The sequence below is a fragment of the Mytilus trossulus genome, chromosome 3, assembly GCF_036588685.1.
Source record: "Mytilus trossulus isolate FHL-02 chromosome 3, PNRI_Mtr1.1.1.hap1, whole genome shotgun sequence".
NCBI classification, from domain to species: domain Eukaryota; kingdom Metazoa; phylum Mollusca; class Bivalvia; order Mytilida; family Mytilidae; genus Mytilus; species Mytilus trossulus.
Window position 1 is genome coordinate 93,442,813 of NC_086375.1, and position 24,841 is coordinate 93,467,653.

Sequence of the window (24,841 nt, forward strand, 5' to 3'; positions counted from 1 at the left end):
CCAATAATCTATGGCTTCCATGAATTATTTCTTAAATATAAATCCTTTTTGGAACATGTATTTCACTGTTATATTTCTTTTATAATCATTATTCTCGAGTGAAATAGATGAATGTAAAACGGACTCTTTTGTGACTTTGGATACGTCAAACTATCTAACACAATATTTTACTTTATAATATTTCATCAGGTTAGCTGGTACATTGATATTGTTGTATTGTACCATTGTTCTATAGTTTTGTACATCCATCGTCGAGTCTATTGAGATCATTCTCTCTGGTTACGTCTTCGTGGTCACGTGGAGGAGGTGAACAACAATAAAGAGGATCATTAACAAATGTTGGAGAGAACGGAATATATCGGGTCCATCGCCATGACCTTATTTTTGACATACCAAATGGAAGGTCGTACGTTCTTAAAGAGTAGCTGTCCTTGTCCTCTAGATGTTCGGATGTTAATTCCCGCCATAACACTATTCCACGTTCTTCAACAGTACCTAGTTTTCAAATAATAAAAATAAAAATGTATATCATAATTTATTCCGTCAGGAGTATTTCTATTCAAATCTGTCAAAAGCACTTTGAAATTTGCACCTTTTCTCCACAAAGATACAACTATAAAAAATAAAAGCTTTAATTGGATATTAAAACTCATAAATTAAGGTGTCCTTTTTTATATAACGGTACGTTGTAGTGCAATGTTGTTTAGATTTTTTGTTTGTTTGCAGTCATGTCTTGGACGATTCAAGAAAAGTATTGGTCATGTGTGATGATAAGAAAGAAAAAAGAAAAAAAAAGTTGAATGCAAGCTCTCATTTCTGTGTTTTTGCGTAAATGAAAGATAGTATATCCTTTGCATTGTTTCATATACATTTTCAATATATATAAACCAAGTTTGTTTTTATCTCTAATAATTGATTAACTGCTTGGTTTTTTTTTATCCGAAATAAAAAGTTACATACCTGGCATAACATTGTCCAATATTAATGCTGTGAAACAAGCCATAAACATATTGTTTCCTAGAAGAGCTAACAATACCTGCATCGCATTTTCGTTGCCTGAAACAAATCAACTTCAATATCAAAGGACAGTTTTTAATAATTATGTCATACAACAGTTGTGGTAACTATAACTAATCAAAACAGCAAACAATAATAGAAGCAAAATAACGATAGCGAATGTGTCTAAAATTGGGCATAGGACGTTTGTGCTTTTTTACCTATAACACGATAGGACATTTGCGCTTCAAATACTAGGGACATTTGCGCTTTTAATTTTGATTCACCTGTAATTAGTTGACCGGACATTTGCGCTTTTTCCTTATATTCGTCTACCTTCAAATGAATTTAACTTTAAACATGTATTTATCAATTCATCATAGTAAGACAAATGGTCTAGAATCCTTCCATGTCCTCAATAATGAACAGTTCTACTCAACTCATCCAATTTATTTTTTTAACATATATTTGAAGAGTATCATTTAACAGTCGGTGTATTACATTAAGATTCGTTCTTATGATGAACAGGCATCCCAGTAAAGAATTGAGAGAGAGAAACTTTATTATTTATTTGAAATGTAGGCTCAATACCAGTCAAAACAGGGGCTAAATTTGTTCTCTCTTAGGATATCGGATATCAAACGAAAACTGACCTGTGATGACTAAACGTGATGTAATGTCTTTAAAATATTTACTTTTAGCTCTATATAATCTTTAAATATATGTCAAAGTGCTATGACATCAATTTGCTATGAAATATGCTATGAAGTGATTTTGATGCTTATAACTATAAAGGAAAATATGACGTCGTTTGTTTTCTCTTATTTTTTATTGTAAATTCACATTGCGATAAGACGTGTCACGGTACTTGTCTATCCAAAATTCATGTATTTGGTTTTGATGTTATATTTGTTATTCTCGTGGGATTTTGTCTGATGCACGGTCCATTTATGTGTGTGTTACATTTTAGTGTTATGTCGTTGTTCTCCTCTTATATTTAATGCGTTTCTCTCGGTTTTAGTTTGTTAACCCGATTTCGTTTTTTGTCGAGTTTTGAACAGCGGTATACTACTATTGCCTTTATTTAACTCTGCCCGGTTCCCAAGTCCGATAAAAGAGGATGAATAGTCATAAAAACCAAATGTTGCAAAAGCGCAAATGTCTTATGTAAAAAGCGCATATGTTTTATGATTTGAAGCGGAAGTATCCAAATAAAAAAGCGCAAATGTCCTATGAAAAAGCGCAAACGTCCCGTGCCGATAAAATTACAATATTCTGAATATTTCTTCTGTTATTTAATATTTCATAACCTTGACAAAATTATGTTTAATTCTTACCTTCTGCAAAGATTTGTTCATTCTGCTGGGTCCATGGAGGCAATGTTAATCCCATGAACAAAGACAGGCCGAACACAATCATGTTTCTTGGTGAATTCAGGTCTACATACTGAAGATTTGATGCCCCTACAGCAGCTAATACTCCTGATTGATACACGAAATTAAATGGTTATAGAAAAGAAAATACAAGAGGTATGGTTGCTTTTGGGATAACTTTCACCAAAGACATACACGTTTGATGATGTTAATAACTTTAGAAGGGCAGTGTACTGCTCACAGAAATTAGCATAATTTTCGCATTTAACAATGAGTGTAATGTTCAACTTCAACAATGAACATAATGGGTGCTTTCAATTACCCCCTTCAGTAATTAGTATTGTTTTCGTCCTCAATAAAGATTTGTTCATTCTGCTGGGTCCATGGAGGCAATGTTAATCCCATGAACAAAGACAGGCCGAACACAATCATGTTTCTTGGTGAATTCAGGTCTACATACTGAAGATTTGATGCCCTTACAGCTGCTAACACTCCTGATTGATACACGAAATCAAATGGTTATAGAAAAGAAAATACAAGAGGTATGGTTGCCTTTGGGATAACTTTCACCAAAGACATACACGTTTGATGATGTTAATAACTTTAGAAGGGCAGTGTACTGCTCACAGAAATTAGCATTATTTTCGCATTTAACAATGAGTGTAATGTTCAACTTCAACAATGAACATAATGGGTGCTTTCAATTACCCCCTTCAGTAATTAGTATTGTTTTCGTCCTCAATAATGATTAAAATATCTATATTGAATTTCAAATGCTTAAACGAAAAGTGAAACAAAAAGAACAATGGAATAATTGTCTATACTCAAATGTTCTTTAAAGACATTGTATACTTTTTTTAAAGTTAGGTTATATGTAGCTGCGGTATCGTAGCTCTTTAGGTCCTTTTGAAATTTTTTGACTATTTGCGGACCATAGAGCTACGGATTTTTCCTATTTCAAAACGTTCGGAATTGCGACCCAGGTTCAGGTCGCACTTATTTCCCTAAAATTTATTCTTTATAATCCATGCAAAGCTTGTCAATATATCTAGTTCGTTTCGTTAGATATTTTTCTAGGATATGACGTACCTATTTATGTTTGAATATTCATTTCCTTAACACTATTATCTAATTATTGCCATTTGTATACATTCTCCGCCTATTTTGTTCGGCCATATTGAATCTCGTGGTGACGTCACGAAAATCAAGAAAAGATAACTCAAATATCCTCGATCTCCTATGTTGGAGGTGAGGAACGCCTTCGAAAAACAAGAACAGATAACTCTTATAGAAAAACACGTGTTGGTTTGTTTACTTTTTACTAAGCGAGAATCGAGTGTTTAAAAGACTTTAAAACATTTATTCATACTTAATATTTTAATTCAATGAAAGAATTATTATTTCCGTTAGTATCTAACCTTAATTAAACATACTTTCATTCAAAAAGTCATGAAAATAAAATAAAAGACAACGTAAACAAACTAACACGTGCTTTCCTATAAGAGTTATCTTTTCTTGATTTTCGTGACGTCACCACGAGATTCAATATGGCCGAACAAAATAGGCGGAGAATGTATACAAATGGCAATAATTAGATAATAGTGTTAAGGAAATGAATATTCAAACATAAATAGGTACGTCATATCCTAGAAAAATATCTAACGAAACGAACTAGATATATTGACAAGCTTTGCATGGATTATAAAGAATAAATTTTAGGGAAATAAGTGCGACCTGAACCTGGGTCGCAATTCCGAACGTTTTGAAATAGGAAAAATCCGTAGCTCTATGGTCCGCAAATAGTCAAAAAATTTCAAAAGGACCTAAAGAGCTACGATACCGCAGCTAGGTTATATGTAAATAGTTGAAGTACGATTTGAATAAGTGGTGGAAAGAAATACGATTGTTGAATTTATGGTTCAAATAGTAGTACATAAAACAGAAATTACATACATAGGGTCATTAGAATAGCCCTATCTAACACGTGTTAGCCCGTTGAAATTCCTTTTAACATGCACAATATTGAAGCTCAATATAATATAAGATGTGATAAATATGCATTATAATTAATAGAAATTAATAAGAATTAAAAATGTTTCGTTTTTCGTGTTTTGCATTATATATGCTTTCAATATATATAGATGCGCGAACTCAATAGCAATCTTCTTTTTTTTCGGACTTAAACATTTTTTTATATATGATTTCATGAAACTGACTACTTACCAAAAAGTACAATAAATGAGGCACCGATGATTGGATCAGGAACAGTAACAACAAACGCACTAAACTTGTTAAAACAACCAAATATTATCATCAGTATACCCGCTACAAGTACCACACGTCTGCTGCCAACCTGTGCATAAAGTAATTTACCTCAACTGCAATTAAATATTGTATATCATTTCATCGACAGTATGAATACAAAACATTCCTATTATAACATTAATGGTACCAATTTTCCTGCACCAAATGCGCATTTCGACAATACATGTCTCTTCGGTGATGCTCGTGGTCAAAATATTTGAAATCTAAAGCTTCTATAAAGGGTGAAGAGCTTTAATTCAAAAAGTCCAAAAACTATAGCCAAATCCGCGAAAGGAATCAGGGCTTTGCTTGAGTCAGATACATTCCTTAATTCATAATAATTTCTAACATTTTGTAACAGCAAATTTTATTAACACACAAAACACATATTTTCATGCAAGTGCCGAAGAACTTGCTACTGGACTGGTGATACCTTCGGGTACTAACAGTCAACCAGCAGAGGCATCGACCAAGTGGTAGTTGTGGCATTACCGGTACCAATTTTCCTGTACCAGATGCGCATTTCGACAATACATGTCTCTTCACTGATGCTCGTGGCCAAAATATTTGAAATCCAAAGCTTATATAAAAGGTGAAGAGCTATAATCCGAAAGGTCCAAAAAGTAAAATCACAAAAATACTGAACTTAGGGGAGAATAAATTCGGAAAGTCCATAATCACATGGCAAAATCAAATAACAAAACACATCAAAAACGAATGGACAAGCAAACCCGTGAAAATACTTTTTTTGAAAAACTTTCAATTTAAGATTGTTCATAGGATTCTACCATGTAATTCATTTTTATTGAAATGTAAATTAAAAGAAACTGAACTTTGTACTTTTTGTTTTTTCTCAAGTATTATATATATATACAAATGTAGATGTAAAAGCATATCCCCCACAAAATATGGTGGGGTAGAATATTTAGAGTATTTGATTAATATAGAAAAATACTCTTTACGTTTCTTAACCCCTGTATAAAAAAGTAAGAACGGATCAGAAATGGCATTTGTTAGAAGCAGCTTTTATTTAATTTATTTGATTAATTATCAAAAGCATTTGTAATATTTATATTTATATCTTATTATATCCGTATGACAGAGGGAAAAAGAAAGAAAGGGAGACAGAAAGAAACATGAAGACGTACAATAGAGAGCGAACTAAGAGCCATGGAATGACATGGGGAGAAGCCAAAAGAAAGGCAAAAGACAGGCAACAGTGGAGGGTGTTGGTAGTGGCCTCGTGTGCAAGTACGCACGAAATGGATTAAGTAAGTAAGTATGACTTAATTGATCGATCAAGTATTACTTTATTTTTTATAATGTGTATCAATTCTGTAGTATGTTATTTCACATCTTTCATCATCAAAAATAAAATAATTACAAATAAAAACGTGAAAGGAATCAGAGCTTTGCATGAGGGAGATATATTCCTTAATTTATAATAAATTCTAACATTTTGTAACAGCAAAATTTAATAACCAAAAAAAAAACGTGTTTTCATGCCAGCTATAAAATGGTTTACCTGTAAAACGGGAGTTATAAGGTGATATTTATAGAACAATAAAGTCCTTCTTTCTCGTATATTTACCTCAACTCTACTACACTAGAGCACACTTTTTGGTGTTGCTTATTTTTCAGTTTCTCTATATTTTTGAAGACTTTTAATTGTTTTACAGAGGTTTTTTGCCTCTTTTTTATGTTTTACTGTTTCTCAATATAAACCAGTAATGATCGGTAAATCTCGGAGCAAAGACGACAATATCAATATTTAGAAGTTGTCGTCTAAGAATACAGACTCTAAGATATGCTTACTGTTTGGTGTAATAATGGGATGTACGTCACATTAAACCTTCAAAAAGGGAACACAATTAGTAATCATATCTCACTGTTAGTTTTATTTAAAAGAAATATTCTCTAACTTATTTTTATTAAGACAAATAACAACCTGATTGTTTTAGCGTTTTTCACAATGTCGTTTGTTTAATGCAGAATTTCACTCATTACTAAAAGGAATGAAAATATCTATTCTATAGTGTTTAACATTATAAAATAATGTTGACTATTGTAACCCTATTGTTGACGTTTAAACAAATAATGTCTGTTTGTTTTGTTCAAATATCGTTGTCAATATAATTTAATAAGTTTGATACGACTGCCATACAAGTGTGAGGTTTAACTAGCTATAAAATCAGGTTTAATCCACCGTTTAAAACATGTACCAAGTTAGTAATATGACAGGTGTTATCCATTCGTTTGATATGTTTGAGCTTTTTATATTGCCATTATATTAGGAACTTTTCTTTTTGAATTTTCCTCGGTGTTCAGTTTTTTTGTGATTTTACTTTTTACTGACTAAGCATAAAAAAATATATACACGGTTCAGATATTTTGCAATAACAATCTGCTCATATTTACAATGACGAAAAACAGCAGGGTTTACTTCAGCATAAATATACAGAATTCCTCTATGTTGCCTAATGTAAATAGCTGTTTGACAACAAAAACAAAACCACATCGTATGGGGGAATGATATATCTCACCCAAGGTAATTTTATACTCGTATATATTATTACACTTCAAATGATCTATTATACCTTTGTCAAACTGATGACACCAATATTCTGACTACATGATGTTACACCAAATCCTAGACCAACAGCTGCTGATAAAATACCATCTATTCCTTCTACTAGTATTCCTGGAAAAGACATAGAATGTGTCAGACGTCAAATTTATTGAAGTATTCGATGCTGTTTAATGTTATGTCACTATATGTATTATTGACTGTTCAGTTAGCAATACACTCATTAAATTTCCTCTCCTTCGATATTAGACATTGCAAACCTCCAGTCTTTTTATTGGATACATATGTTCAAAATATTATAAGGCAAGGTGTGTAGCGGAGTTGAGTTTTAAAATCTTTCAGGAGATACGACACTCCAGAGCCTGCATTTCCTATTGTGATTTATTGATAGAGGATTGCTGCTTACAAGGAAGCTATTAAAAAGAAGAATCACAAAAATACTGAACTAAGGGGAAAATCAATTCGGAAAGTCCATAATCAAATGGCAAAATCAAACAACAAAACGCATCAAAAACGAATGGAAATATTAAACAAATTAAACAATTAAACAAATTGTTCTAATGTTAAATTTATTTCCTTGAAAAAAAATTTAAGGACACCTTAACGAGTTGATTGATCGTTACACAACATATGTTTCACAGATAATGATGGGTTTGTTTCCAGGAGAGATGAAAAATAGCAAAGCGTCATTATTACTCATTAGTCGAAAATAAACTGAAAGAGACAAAGACAAACAAATAACAATACACAAAACTCAACACAACACAATACAACACGTAAAACTAAAGACTAAGCAACACGAATCGTTCGAATAATTAAGGGTTACGGAGTTTTTCCCGAAGGAAAATCACCCCAATTGTGGATATTTACAACGATATTGAAAGATACTTGAGAGATACGACTTCAAAATAGCCATGATAATCATGATAACCTAAACTTTCCAATAGTCAACTTCCAATTTCAATAGTAACATAGCCTTTGTCTAATTGTATGACGTTTTCATATCTCAACAGATACGTTGCACTCGTGTATGTTCATGCTATACAGTTGTAATTGCAAATAAACTCACAAAACTTTACATCTGTGCGTGGCAAATTAAATGGGGGAGTAGGAGAAGCATTTTGGTAAATAAACCTACATAATGTTATCACTGTTTAAAGCAGGTGGTGATGGAACTATGATCGGTATTCTGGCAAATAATGCTACTGACTTTAAACTCTATCTATGGCACATGGAGGTTTTGTACCAGTTCAGCTTTAACTACAAATAAAACTACCTACTCTTACCTCTATTTATGGCAGAGGGAGGCGGTGGAACAGCTCCAGCTATTCTGGCACACGTGTAATAATCACCAATAGACTCGATTACAGAAGTTATTACACCTGCTATAAATGCTACAAACAAACCAGAGTTAAATGTTGGCTTGCCATATCGACCTGAAAAATAAATTACATCTAATTGAATTATGAAATCAGATTAAAAGAGAGTCGAAAGATACCAAACGTATATTAAAACTTCTTAGTCAAAAGAAACTAATATTACTGGCATGTGAAATCTACCTGAAAAAGAAATCTGATATAACTGAATTCCGACCTCTAAATAAATACCTAAAACTTTATCATAATTTACTAAATTCTGATATCAAGTTAAATGCTCGCATTTCAATTCAGCTTACACAAGAAAAAAACAAACGCCGTCTTTAAGATAATGATAATATTGATGTATAGTTAAAAATTCGTGTACTGATTATCGTATAAATCAAATTTTGGAGACTAGTTAAGAATGGACTCGTTGGTTTCCAGGTACCATGCTCGCCGAGTTCATCAAGCACGCAGTATTAAGGTGTAAGCACAGATTTTGGTCGGCTTGAAATTAAAATAGGGTGTCTGTAATATGCCTTTCATTGAACTATTACCTCTTCAGCTAGCATGTAAGAAATAGGGCCCTGTTTTTCAGTCTAGCTCATCATAGAAGGGTAATTTCATTCTCATCAAAATGTCATTGCACCTAAAAATCGTACAGTCGATTATTTAATAGACAGATGCTCTTTAATTTTATACATCCAAAGACATAACCATATACAAATTTATGGGTTCTCAAGTCTATTCAACTTTATTTTGTTTGTCTTTCTGTAAATGTTTGATCTGAGCGTCACTGATAAAACGCGCGTTCCAAACTATGAGCCTGATGGTTTTGAAAACAAAATGCATGTTAATTTGATCATAATCTTACCAGGATAGGGAAATGAGAACCAGGAAGCTGCTTTCAATTCTTCATCCCGAAGATCAGTCCGAGCTTGGTACCCATAACTCTTCTTGTCGCTTGGGAATGCTCCAGTTGTTGTTAAAATGTAACATAGCAGCCACATTAAACATACGGAAATAATCACCTTATATTATAAAGAAAACATATAATCACTTGTTGTGGCGTTGATACATTGGTGTGACGAAGGTAAAGACTTCTATTTTACTGGTGTACTGTCCTAAATTATTTTACGTATACGTTTTTATTCTGTGGTTAACATGTCGATATGTAATATTATATAACTTATTTATGTATTTCTTTGTTTTTAATATTCTTGCTTTTTATTTGTACTGTATTCCTGTCATGTAATGTTCTCATTTTAGTGGTCTATTTAACATTTCCATCAGGAACGATATTTGGCTAGCACCAAAATAAGGTGCAACCCACAATTCTTTCTTTAAATGTCCAGTACCAAGCCAAGAATAATTTTTTTATAGCAGTCGTTATTTAATAGTTTGTTTGTATGTATGTTGCATTGTCCTTTAGTGTTTCTGTTGTTTCGTTTTTTGAACAGCTGTATACTTCTGTCTTTATTTATGTAACACTAAAACAATAAAAATTAACCCCGACAAAAAATCACTTTCTACAACGGAAACCGCGTTACAGTTGGAGCTGCTTGACTTTTCAAAACATCCAACTTCTCCTCAAGTTTATATTTCATATTCATATTTTGAGTTTTTTCAAAGTTTATTTGTTTACAAATGAAACGGTGTTTGTAATTGTGTCCACAACTTTCGTTTTTGTAGCTTTTTTCAACTGTTTCATAAACTTTTAATATCATAGTATTTTCTGTGACAGTGAGGTTTTCATACACCACATCTTTGGTCCATATGTAAAACTTGTATACATCAAGAAAGAATTAAAAAAACACTTTGTTATGAAACAGTTCAATTACATAGTGCTTTCAATACAAAACTAAGGGTAAGATTTTCATTGACACAACAAAGTTCTATTGAAATGTAAAATACTATATAAAAGTAGTATATTTACTCACAGAAAACATTTTATGGAACACTATTTGGGTTTTCCGTTTATCGTGTCTTACAACCCCTTTTTCCTGTCCGGTTAATTTTCCAGTGCAGGGGACATCGATTTCTAATGTAGGTATACATTCTGACAACAATATAATAAGACCAATGGTACTACAAATAGGAAGTGTTAAAATATATTTAATGCATGTAAAGATTCATAAATATTATGCTACACATATGTGACCAGCCACGACATATCCAGGCTTATGGAGGTAAAACGTCATTGTGAGAAAATCGCCGTTAACTATATGTGACTAGCCATTTCCAGGCTTAGTTGGGTAAATTGTGTAAAATTTGATTTTTGTATATTTATCTAAAATTTTCCGAAACAAAACTCTCTGTCATGTTATTATGACATATTTGTTGTAATAGCAATGAAACGAGTCATTTCGAATACCGGTATGAAAATGAGACTGTTCTATGGCGACTTTTATTTATTGAAGCCACTAATTTATAAAACACAAAATTATTGTATTTATCGGCTTTTAGTGATGTTGAATAGCGTATTTGAATAAAATTTCAAAGACTTAAATTTACTGCAATGCAAACAATTCTTAGCTCTATTTTAGAACATGTAATTTAAACTTGTTGAAATGAAGTTAGTTTGAAATTTGTCAAAGTAAGCTTTAAGAATTCCTTTTTTTTTTAATTTTAGATTTATTATGCATGTCTCTATACATAGTGAGCGACGCGTAACAGTTTATAAGTAGGTGTTCTCATATATTAATTTGATACGGTGCATTTATTATGGATATATTTCAGACTTCATTTATGAAAGAAACACTTTAGAGCAGAGCAGTATTTGTTTGTTTGTAGCTCTATTTTCACTGGTATTAAAGAGATAATAGTAACTGCAATTACGATTATCCCAATATGGCGACGGCAGATATAGGTAAAATCTTTACAGTCAATTTACTTAAATGTAGCATGTTTTTGTTAATAGTTACTCAGCTGCAAGGTTTTTCTATACCATTACATCATATTTGAATCGTAGCCGTGCACTGGAATCGTCTAAGCGCTTTGAAAATTGCCGTTGAAAAATTCGGGATGATAATCGTAACTCTATTGTATTTTACTTGTTACTTGTCCAAGCCACTTTTTAAAAAAAAATGTTTTTGATATTTACAAGTAATTTTTGTGCAGTCAGTACATGGAATTAGATTTAACATTTTTTAAGCAAAGAAACATACTTTTTTTAGAGGGACTAATAAGCTATGGATTCCTGGCATTTCCCTAGACGCCCTATTCAACATTCATGCTCAGTGTTTGCAAGAGATATAAACATAAGGGTCTTACAAAAGAAATGATGTTTTAATAACGGCATTTTAATTGTTGACAAAAAAGAGCACATCAAATGGACCAGAGTGATATCGTATTTTTGTTAACGTCCACGTCGAAACGGTTCAAATCTCCTTCAGTATCTGGTTTTAAAATTATGAAAAAAAATCAGTGTACAGCTTAATACGTGTTTTGATGAATATAATCATTCTTGTTACTATTGCAATATGGAGATTGTGGGGAAAAACATGAAAATATGTCCACTACAAAACGGTCACCTACGAACAAGTAGGTGGAGATTTTTATTTTTTTCAATTCTATTCGTGCAAAACAAAGAGCAAGGGTAAGTTTCATGTAATTTTCAGTATGTTATCAACATAGTATAGGGTTGATGTCAACTACGAAACTGTTTGTCCACTACGATCCAAACGGGTTTGTCCACTCGACACTCATGAAAATGTCTACTGCGTAACATAAGTTGTATGTTCATATGTGAAGTACTGTCTAATATTTATCGATAAAAAATGATTCTCACATTCAGAAAAAAATGAGATCTTTCTAGTTAAAGTAAAACAACATAGAATGTCTATAGGAGACATTAAAATGCAATAAGATGTGCGTTTAAAAGCAGTTTCGTAGTGGACAAATGTCCCCTGCATGCGAAACAGTACATACATTATGAAAATGATATAATTTTAACGAGTATTTAAGATTGCACTTTTTTTTTTACAAACAGGTCTACAATAGAGGTATTCAAAATAACTCTAGAAATAAAAAATTTCGACAAGTTGATTTTTTCATTTTTTAAGTCTGAAATTCACACTTTTATTGAAAAATGCCCTTATAACAGACAACAATATGCATTACCTTTTAATGTATACATGTTGAAGGCCGTACATTGACCTATAATGGTTAACTTTTTTTGAAATTGTTATTTGGATGGAGAGTTGTCTCATTGACACTCGCACCGCATCTTCCTATATCTATGTACCTGTTCAATATATTGACAATGAAGCAGCTGTCGGGTCAGGTATTGTGGTAAGTAGATATTCTAAGTGTTTTCAAAGTTTCAATGTTATGTGCGCGTTTAAGGTGATTTTTGGGGGAGAAAATGGAGGGGGATTAGCAATATCCAATAAATGTATCCCAAAAGTGCAAAACTGTTGTTCTTAATTTCTCGTCAAACTGTCTCTGGCGAATACTAAACGTCTTTCCTACTTCATTATGGCATAACGGGTATGGACTAGAGTTGAACCAGCAGTCGCTTCCCAGGGGAAGAAATATCACACATAGCCACCTGCATTAAATGATTTAAAACAATAATTACTATGTTTTTATTCAGGATAAATCAATGTTCTTTAACAGTCTTAGGGCCAGCTGAAGGACGCCTTCGGTTGCGGGAATTTCTCGCGACATTGAAGACCTGTTGGTGACCTTCTGTGGTTGTTTTTTCTATGGTCGGGTTGTTGTCTCTGTGATATATTCCCCATTTCCATTCTCAATTTTATTAATCACAAATCTGATGTAGGGTGACACATGCGTTTCCCCTGACAAGTATTGCCATATATCATAACTTCCTTTAAAATTGCCTCTTAGCTCATTCCCATATTTTGTGACATTCCTAGTTCTTGGAAGTTTTGTGTATTTTAACATAGTTCGTGTTTTTCCCATATCCAAATTTCTTGAGGCTTGTTCACCCTCCAAATTTATGTAGCTGTTTTCATTAGAACCATTAATAATATATGCACAAAAAGATTTGTCATAAGAAGTTGAAACGTGATTAATTCATCACCATAATTTCATCATGTGCTATCAGATATACGTTTTTAGTGTCAATATCAATAAAACACTATCCAGTTACGATTATCTTCTCATTTTTTAATACCATAATTACGATTATCTTTTGTTCCGAGTTACGATTATCATCCCGAATTTTTCAACGGCAATTTTCAAAGCGCTGAGACAATTCCAGTGCACCGTTACGATTCTAATATGATGTAATGGTATAGAAAAACCTTGCAGCTGAGTAACTAGTGACAAAAACATGCTTTATTTGAGTAAAATGACTGTTAAGATTTTACCTATATCTGCCGTCGCCATATTGGGATAATCGTAATTGCAGTTACTATTATCTCTTTAATACCAGTGATTTTAGAACATTTAATTTAAACTTGTTGAAATGAAGTTAGTTTAATATTTATCAAAGTAAGCTTTAAGAATTCCTTTTTTTAATTTAGATTTATTATGCATGTCTCTATACATAGTAAGCGACGCGTAACAGTTTATAAGTAGGTGTTCTCTTATATGCATTTGATACGGTGCATTTATTATGGATATATTTCAGACTTCATTTATGAAAGGAAATCTATAAAGCAGAAATTTGATTTTTTTTGTATCAATTTAAAATGTAGATTCAAATATTTTTCACTTCACACGATAAAGTAAAACTTCTTCAAAACTTATATATGATGTATAGTTCGGCGTCCGCAAAAAAGAAGCCAACGAAAGTGTTTATCTTTTCTTCACACATACGTATTTCATTGAATCTCGATATTTATCATGTTTATAATTTTTCTAACAATGACGTTCTACCTCCATAAGCCTGCAAATGTCATGGCGGGTCACATATTATGCAAAAAGTATTTAATAATCTATATAGTGTTTTCAAATAAAGCACAACAACCTTTCTTCATAGTTTATAGCGGCTACATTAAAATGGATAAATTACAAGTATGAAACCAAGAAATGACTCTATTCAATTATTATCTTTCTCGTTCGTTGTGAACGAGTTAGACATTTTACATACATATAACGCAATGTTTTGTAACACAATTGTTGTCAAAGTTTGTCATTCTACATTAGAAAATGCCTGTACCAAGTCAGAAATATGACAGTTGTTATCCATTCGTTTGATGTGTTTGGACTTTTGATTTTGCCTTTTGGTTTTTGATTTTCCTTTTTGAATTTTCCTCGGAGTTCAGTATTTTTGTGTTTTTACTTTTTTTTTAGAGGCGATTCCAACCTATACTGATATTCAATGTTTTTGCTTTACAGCAAAATATAACCAGCAGCATTATTTCTAGGTTTTTTTTATGTCAAGCGTGACTCTAAATGTATGTAAATGTCACGAATAATAATGGTTACATTCGATTTATTGAAGTATATTACTTAAGACTTAAGAATTCTTAATTAATCAAAGCAAACAATCATTAAGGGAAAAGGTTTTACTGTTTGAACTTGAAATTAGGAAATCAGGATCTTTACTGAGTTTGCATCAAACTGCGATTCTTAACAATATTGGAACAAGACTCCTATTTAGGAAGCGCAATTGCTGCCGAAAGAAATATTTATGATTTCAATATATATTCGGATGCCATTATCACATACTATTTTTGATATTCGAATTTGATTTCAAGTCTTAAGTTATATTCAAATAACCACATACCACACACATATACACATGTACTATATGCATTGTTTACTTACCCAAAAGCGATTCCCCAATGAGTACCAGCAAGTTCATATCCAGTCTTTACAACACCGAGTCCCATCATCATTATAGTTGGTGCAACTGTAAGAGGTCCAATGAATCTCAACAACAAAGTCAATATACCAGTGGCTCCCAAAAATATCTCAAATACACTGGCTACCATTATCGATCCCGTTATCTTCATTTAAAAAAAATTGTAATTGGTAAAAAGTAACCTTCAGTGAAGAAAGTAAAAAATACTTGAACAATATTCAGTAAATTGGTTTGATTTAAAAAAAAAAAAAAAAAAAAAAAAAAAAAAAAAGCAAAGACGCCTGAAAATGCAAAGTTATTTGATTGTTCTGGTTCATGATCACCACTGATTGTTCTGGTTCATGATCACCACTGATTGTTCTGGTTCATGATCACCACTGATTGTTTTGGTTCATGATCACCACTGATATGATCACCACTGATTGTTCTGGTTCATGATCACCACTGATTGTTTTGGTTCATGATCACCACTGATTGTTCTGGTTCATGATCACCACTGATTGTTCTGGTTCATGATCACCACTGATTGTTTTGGTTCATGATCACCACTGATTGTTTTGGTTCATGATCACCACTGATTGTTCTGGTTCATGATCACCACTGATTGTTCTGGTTCATGATCACCACTGATTGTTCTGGTTCATGATCACCACTGATTGTTTTGGTTCATGATCACCACTGAATAGATAAATACCTTTAAGTAGACTCTGTATTTCTTTACGCGGTCGAGATTGTATACAAACATTCTTTATCATGCAATTGTTAATTTGATATTCTGTTCTTGCTGAACTCTACCCAATAAGTTTTCTAATGTTGAACCGACTTTGCTCTTTTGATTGAAAGCATTTAGAATCAACATAATTTTCTGAGAAATCATTTAATTGGCGATATTTCAAAAGAGCTATATTAGCCAATTCTTCGATATGCTTCTCTGTTAGAAAGGAAATGGTGCTACTTGTTTTCTGTTAACATGAAGGTAACTTAAATTTCAGCTGCACTTGTTTATTTCATTGTTTCTAAGCATTTTCTAGATTACGATACAGGATCATGTAAGGTGATTTATTTGTATGTAAACACTTCTTATATTGACAAAGAAAGATATTAATTGTTGATACAAACCATGTTTAAACGTGTTTTCCAATAGGGTTCTTCACCATCGTGGTCTGTTATATTACCTGTCAATAAATGATAGCTATCAATTTGCCGTTCTCTTTTAAAAAAAATAGTATTGCGTACAAATGTTTATTTGATGGATATATTATTAATCTTTACCTTTTGAATCTAGTTTTAAGAGCATGTGAGTGTCGAGGTGATTTTTATTCGAAAAGTATCAAATCCGAACTGATATGTGTTTTGAATCACCAAGCTTGCATGTTTAACCCCGAAGCATTTTTGCGCCTGTCCCAAGTCAGGAGCCTCTGGTCTTTGTTAGTCTTGTGTTATTCTAATTTTAGTTTCTTGTGTACAATTTGGAAATTAGTATGGCGTTCATTATCACTGAACTAGTATATATTTGTTTAGGGGCCAGCTGATTACCTAATGTTGTATTCATCGTCGGATTTATCATTGTGGTGTTAAATTCTGGACATTTCCACTTCTCAAAGTCTGTCAGGGCCAACATAGGAACTATGTAAGCAAACGCTGGACATTGGACTATTGGTAGTCTGAAATACACATGCCTTATTAATTGTTATCACTATATACTATATACTAATCCAATGTTATACAGCATACAACATTTGCAAAAGGAAACAAGGGCAAGTGCCGTTTATGTGTATATCATGCAATAGACAGGGAACAATATCCTTATTCAAGTGATAACAGTTATATAACCAAAGTGACTAAATTTTATATTTTACAAAACACAAAGCAAACCTGATATTAAGAGGATTCAAAAGACAGGGAACAATACCATTAGTCAATTGTTAGCAGTTGTTTTCCCCAATCTCTTAAGTTATCCGAGTTGAATAGCATCCTAACTGTATTCAACAACATAAAGACGTTAATTTTCATTGGCTTGGAAAGAGATAAATTTCTGACTAGGATTATTTTTACAAGTCCATATAGTGTATTAAGTCTTTAGATCTTTTCAAAATGATATAATCTGATGAGTAAGCCCCATTCCCGGTCACATGACTATTGTCTGGTAGATTTCCTGCTTGCTGTTAGTTTCATTACTGTAACTTATGAAAGAAGTTACTTTTCAAGAAGTAACTTATGAAAGAAGTTACCAGGGTATCACCAGCCCAGTAGTCAGCACTTTTGTGCTAACATGAATTATCATTGATATGGTTATATTTATCAATTAACTGTTTACAAAATTTAGAATTTTTAAAATACTACGGCTTTTTACCTCAGGCAATGATTACCTTAGCTGGATTTGGCAATACTTTTACGAAATTTGGTCCTCAATGCTCTTCAACTTTGTACTTTATTTGGCATTTTTAACTTTTTGGGATTTGAGCGTCACTGATGAGTCTTGTGTAGACGAAACGCGCGTCGTCTGACGTATATACAAAAGTTAGTCCCGGTATCTATGATGAGTTTATTTTCAACTACGGTGAAAATAATGATTAAGGCATTTTGTTATTGTGTGATGCATATAGATATAATTGTTTACCTTACTCCTATAAACGTCTGTATAACGGTGCATATCCCACAGGCAAACAACATATTACCTAGCATCATTGATGTGACCTCTACGTCACCTTTGGCACATATTATAGTTGCCACAAGAACAGGGGTTGCAAGGTTGGAACTCAATAACATCAGGTAATGCTGAAATCAGATTAAAATTGAACAAATGAAATCAAAGTATCTGGTTCATGAATTAACGCCGCACCAATGGGCAATTTCTGTAATGAATAACATCGAAATTAGGAAAACAATCCGTATATAAATACCATATCATTTTGTAACTTGAGGAAAAAGGTTAATTGCATCTTATTTTATTCATTTGTTTAAGATTCTTTTCATTTCAATCAAGAAGATATATGAATTAATGACACAGAATGCTAGAACAATTGTAGTAAGTCCACGTTAGATAATCACTAATACATGTAAAGCTTGTGGTACTATTGTCCACAATACATATAAAGGTTTGGGTACTTTAGTCCACAATTCCTGTAATAGTTTGGGTACTATAATCCACAATATCTGTAATATAGTTTGGGAACTACATATATAAAAAAAAGAAGAGGTCCACATCACCGATACAACTCAAAGTACTGTAGTGATCCGCGGTGAGGACTTTATATTATCTGTAAAGCTATAAGTACTTAACATGCTTAAGTTATCCGCGGTGGGGAGTCCAATTTACATGTAAAACCAGAAGTACTGTAGTAATCCACGGAGGCGAGTCCATTTTATACGTAATGCTGGAAGTACTGTAGTGATTCACAGTGGAGAGTGTACAGTGTACATTTCCTGAAGAGCTAGTAGTATGGTAGTTATCCACGGTGGGAAGAACACACAACATGAAGAGCTAGTAGTATGTGGGAGTCATCATTACCTGAAAAGCTAGTAGTATTTTAGTTATCCACGGTAAACAAGTAGTCAGCATTACCTGTACAGCTACTAGTATAGTAGTTGTCCACGGACAGGTGTCAACACTACCTGTACAGTTGGTAGTATTTAGATATACTAGTACACGGTAAGGAGTCAACATTACCTGTACAACTAGTAGTATAGTAGTTGTCCACGAAAAGGAGTCAAAATTACCTGTACAGCTAGCAGTATAGTAGTTATCCACGGTGGGTTATCATCCACCTTATATTGTAAACCACGCAATACTCCAGATGTTTTCATCTAAAAAAAAACAAATCATGAAAAGCAAAAACAATATGTTAAAATGTAAATGTAGTATCCAACTTAAATTCTATTTCCGAAATTATAACATGAGCCTTTGGCAACAGACGATTCAAATTAACTTTATTGTTTCATTTGAATCTTTAATTTTCATTGGATAACCACAATACGAGGCACTCCAATATCATATAAATTTCTGTGTGTGATATAACAGCGTTGAATGCTTTTGCTGTTCATGACCTTGTTTGAAGAATGTAAAAAAACAACCTTGAAGATTGTCATAATTTTTGATTTTTTTAAATACTAACGCTTTTCTACCTCAGACATAGATAACCTTGGCTGTATTTGGCAAAACTTTTTGGAATTTTGGTCCTCAATGCCCTTCAACTTTGTACTTTATTTGGTCTTTTAAACTTTTTTGGATTCGAGCGTCACTGATGAGTCTTTTGTAGACGAAACGCGCGTCTGGCGTATATACTAAATTTAGTCATGGTATCTATGATGAGTTTATATACAAATGTTATTATAAGAGTTGAATGTTTATTTCATAATTGCACACGGTTTTAAAATTATAAATCGAAGCATCCAATTCTTAAATGCGATAATATCTATTCTATAATTCTTATTTTTCTACTAATATTTAAAATGAAATTCGGATACTTGTCGAAATATATTAACTGAATTAACACCAAGTAAAGAGCAAATTGAAACTACATAGTTAATTAGTTTTTAGTCTATTTATTTCATACTTTTCCATTTATATACTGTTTTAAAAATTGAGAGCCGAGTGTTGAATCTCAAATCCTTTATTTTGTCCTAATCACTCGACCAATGTTATGTGACTGTCTCTTTAATGATGTGTTGTTCCATTTGCCTTTGGCTTAGCAATGTTTTATTCTATTTTATTCAATAATACTACTTTTTCTGTTTAGTCTGTTTTTCATGATATACATTTGACGTGAAACTGTACTTATGTATCCCGTCATACTTTGAACCACACCATTATTTTATTTATTATTATTACTTTTACTGTTAAGTCTGGTTTTTGGTATATCTACTTTACGTGAGTCTGTATTTATGTATGCCGACATACGACAAAATTATTTTTTATGTCTACCTGTGCGAATTTCAAACGCGCTATTTTACACCAGTAATGATAACCTTCTATCATTTATGGGTAGACTTTACATAGATAAATTCAGCCGTATTTGACGTGAAACTGTTCTTATGTATCCCGTCATACTTTGAACCACACCATTATTTTATTTATTATTATTACTTTTACTGTTAAGTCTGTTTTTGTTATATCAACTTTACGTAAGTCTTCATTTATGTATGCCGTCATACGACAAAATTATTTTTATGTCTACCTGTGCGAATTTCAAACGCGCATTTTTAAACCAGTAATGAAACCTTCTATCATTATGGGTAGACTTTACATAGATAAATTCAGCCGTATAAGAAAAGCAAAATGAGAATGTTAAATTAATGTATGCCTTTTTGTGCTTCTTTGTTACATTTGTTGTTTATGTAGAGATATTAAGATGATAACACAATATTGACTGTTGTACCCCTATTTTTGACATTTTTACTCTTTGAGTATGTTTGTTTTGTTCATGCATCGTTGACAATTTAATGGAATTTGATGCGACTGTCATATAAGTGAGAGGTTTAGCTAGCTATAAAACCAGGTTCAATCCACTATTTTCTACATTAGAAAATGCCTGTACCAAGTCAGGAATATGACAGTTGTTACCCATTCGTTTGATGTGTTTGGACTTTTGATTTTGCCTTTTGATTTTTGATTTTCCTTTTTGAATTTTCCTCGGAGTTCGGTATTTTTGTGTTTTTACTTTTTACTATATCGTTTTTTTTCAAACTTGTGACGAAAGATATAATTTTACTACATAAAAAAAATTAGTAAGAATTTTATAGGGCAAAACGAAATTTTATCAAATTTATCAAATACTACACTTAGAAAATAACATTGTCTAAAAAATGGTTAATAACAAAAATGAATTTTAATTATGCAATTTACAAGGCAAAACACCATTATGGGCAGTTGAAAGTAAAATTATCAGATATGTTACATTTACCGTTGTATTATCAAAAATCTAAACATTTCATGGATGATAAAACACGGACATTTTTGTCCGACAAAATGTGTATTTGATCAAAACAAATGCATTTGAGCATTTTATACAGACCTCAATTGATGCAATAGTATCTTATAGTCAATAGTTGCTCTGTAACTATACATCCCGTCATTGTGTTATTGTACTATGGCAAATTTATGCCATTTTGTGCTTCCTTGTAAAATAATATTATTTTTTTTAGAGATCAAAAATACAAAACAATGTTCACTGCTGTATATTTAACATTTCTACCTATTATGTCTGTTTGTTTTGTCCACGCATTGTTGTCAATATAATTGAATTTGATGCGACTGGCATACAAGTGTGAGGTTAAGCTATCTATAAAACCAATTTCAATCCACAATTTACTACAGAAAAAAATGTCTGTACCAAGTCAGTAATATGAGTTGTTATCATTTCGTTTAATGGGTTTGAGATTTCGATTTTGTCATTTGATAAAGGACTTTCGTTTTCCTCGGAGTTCGGAGTTTTTTACAGAGCATATTACACCAGTTTACCATTTAAAACAATCCATTTTTTGAATTATTTCTTTTGTATATTTTATCATAACAATATATTTCTTGTTCATTTACATTTGTCTTTTATCCTGCTATGTGTTTTTTTATTGAAATCAGGTTGAAGATTTTTACCTTAAATTGAAAAGAGTGACAACGAACTGTTATAAACAAACATACGATATTAACCAAAAACAGCTATCATATTATCACAACCGTTCTCAAAGCAACATTTTGGAGAACTTATTTAAAATTATAAAATGCTAACTTCCAGTGGAGGCTTATGGTTATGTCCTTCTCAAACACAGCACAATTCATAGTTTAATGTTACGCTTATACCGTGGATTTAAATTTGATTTAATGTAATTTAGTATCCTCGGGGGATGTATCTTATGACAATTAAGATAAAGCTCATTTCACTTAACTAAGCCATGTATACATATATAAAGCTGACATTGATATCTATTTTTCTAACGCACAAACTTTAAAGTGAAATTATTCTATTTTAAATTTGTATAAGGAAAACTCTTACAACGATTTGTAAATATCTTTTGAAATATTTAAAGAAGCAACAACATACGTCCTATTGTTACAACATGCATATACATGAGTCAAAAGACAACTTTATTGTCAAATCAAACGGTAAATCAAACGGTAAAAACATGATTTTTTAAGAAATTTATATCATGATATTGTTTAATGAAAGTTAGTGGTAAGACTTTAAAGTACAAACTATATAGTCAACAGATACGACAAGTGGGCAATGAAAGAGAAGAAAGAAAATTTTGTTCAGAAAGTTATTTATATATATGTATTGTTTTTCTGTTAGAATTTTCAATGATTTACTCAATTAAATAAAGACGGGGAAGAAGTATTTCTTCGATAGTTTTTTTAGAAATAAAAAAAAGATAATAACCTTAACGTAACATATAATGCCATTAAGCATCTTTTTGAATCTTACACAAATGTTTACATTCGTGTTGAAGTTTAAGATATCACGTTTGAAAGGTAAATGTACTTAAAAACAAAAGTCATGTTTATCATTTCGATCATGGAATAAAATAAAATCTTACATCAAAACTAATATTTTAACATTATTCACGTTTCCTTCCAACGTCCTTTATTTTAACAAGTAAAATTAAATAAAAGTTACCTTGTTATCTTGTTTTGTCCGACAGCGGTTCAAATAAAGTTGAATACACTATACGAACAACGTGTGTCGTTACAAACTCGGTAAAAAGATCTAACTGTATTCGTTAATGTAGACGATCGCTGTTTCTATTATTAGAAAATAAGCAGCTATCAAGTACATGCATGTGTCCATTGGAGCATTAAAAACTGAAAATAAGTAAGAAAAAAATAAGTAGCAATTTTTATTTTTATTTTCAAGCTTGATAAAAAAATGCAAGAAGATGAATTAAAAAAAAATCGTGCGAAAACAGATAGATAAACAAACGAGAATATATACATGTCATTGATATTCCTTAAATAAAGGCAACCGTAGTAAACCGTTCTTCGAAAATCATGAATCGATTGAGAAAAATAAAATCCGGGTTGCAAACTAAAACTGGGTGAAACACATCAAATATAAGAGGGAAACAACGAAACAACAGAAATAATAAAGTGCAAGCTAAAACAAACGATTTTGCAACTCACACAGAAACGAACTATAAGATAACAATTGACAAACGCACCAGCCACATACAATTCCAAATATCATATTAAAGCTAACAACTGATTACATATATTCAATAGTTACTTGTTGAAAGTGACAAGAACAAAGTCGGCTTTAATAACCGACAAATAAATATATATACACAATCACATACAAAGTACTGCTATTACAGTATGATTGAAGGGCATAAAACATTTATTTCTGCACAGAGTGAACATACTAGTAGTTCAAAAGTCATAAAATCGATTGAGAGAAAACAGATCAGGGTTGCAAACCAAAACCAAGGGAAACAAATCAATTATAAGAAGAAACCCAAGGATCATCAGAAACGTACTATTTGATAACAACAGTCATATTCCTGACTTAGTACAGGACATTTTGAGAAAACATTGGTAGGTTAAACCTTCCGCTTTATGCTAATGTGAAAAATATTGTTAAAATGACAGCACTAGCCCATAGAAATACACACAAAAACATTCATCCCAGAGAAATGTACAAACAAATAATATAAAAGTCGACATAACATGCAAACCCCAGAACAAGAACAAACAGTATCCATCAACGACAAATACCACAGAATATCAAAAAGAGTGATGCGCTAACGTAACTAACATGCAATCTCGAATAGTATACAATTACTTTAACAAAAACTTGTCCATACTGTTTTCATGACAATGATATTATTTTAGAAAGGCAATTTTATAATTATTTGGACTGACGATTACAAACGATTAGACATAAAATATTATCGAACAGAAACCAAAAAATAAATAAATGAATGTTGTATGTACAAAATACCGAGACACAACGTATAGTAATGCAAATTCAAGCTCGGTATAACAGTATTATTCTGGAATATGACAACGATGGTATTGAAGAGCAATTTCAAATTTATATGAACAACAAACGATAAGACATAACACGTGATTATTCAACCAAAACAACATCAGAAACATCAAAAATAAATACATGAATGTTGGATGTACAAAATGCCGATTATGTTAAAGTTAAGCCAAAATAAAATAAAAAGGAGGAATGTTTGAGGCATTTAAATATGCATTTAAATATTTCATACACAAACAGAATACCCAACAGAAGTTTAATTTTTAATAATTCGTCGGTAACATCAGACATCCATGTAGAAAATAATGCTCCTTTAAACTGTGAATGGTCGAAGTTTAGATATGATCCCTATGGCCAGAGTATTACAGTAAACCTGAATATCGTCTAGAACAGAGATGTCAAACAATTTTTGAAAGAAAGGACCAAAATATCGTACTCCATTTAAGATAGATTGGAGGCAGTGTCGTCAG

At 31.9% G+C, this 24,841-nt stretch overlaps 1 protein-coding gene across 1 annotated transcript; it reads right to left on the minus strand.

The window, feature by feature from the left end:
• Positions 1-38: 38 nt before the first annotated feature.
• On the minus strand, positions 39-23,147 carry LOC134712882 (solute carrier family 23 member 1-like). Its single transcript, XM_063574868.1, has 14 exons — positions 23,007-23,147; positions 19,117-19,203; positions 18,017-18,174; positions 16,933-17,060; positions 16,516-16,571; positions 15,360-15,541; positions 10,559-10,706; positions 9,493-9,649; positions 8,547-8,696; positions 7,271-7,374; positions 4,593-4,722; positions 2,334-2,477; positions 961-1,056; positions 39-495 (listed from the first exon to the last, which is right to left on the minus strand). Exons 2-14 carry the CDS (start codon positions 19,201-19,203, stop codon positions 230-232), a joined length of 1,806 nt encoding a protein of 601 aa, XP_063430938.1. The 5' UTR covers positions 23,007-23,147; the 3' UTR covers positions 39-229.
• Positions 23,148-24,841: the final 1,694 nt, after the last annotated feature.

What these genes read in the sequence shown, in the direction of transcription:
- LOC134712882 (XM_063574868.1), bottom strand. Translation starts at nt 19,203, where the DNA reads ATGAAAACATCTGGAGTATTGCGTGGTTTACAATATAAGGTGGATGAT. An exon ending in CTATACTGCTAGCTGTACAG is followed by an intron (nt 18,175 to 19,116) that starts GTAATTTTGACT and finishes ATCTGATTTCAG; the next exon opens with CATTACCTGATGTTATTGAG. An exon ending in TCCCTCTGCCATAAATAGAG is followed by an intron (nt 7,375 to 8,546) that starts GTAAGAGTAGGT and finishes TGTCTTTTCCAG; the next exon opens with GAATACTAGTAGAAGGAATA.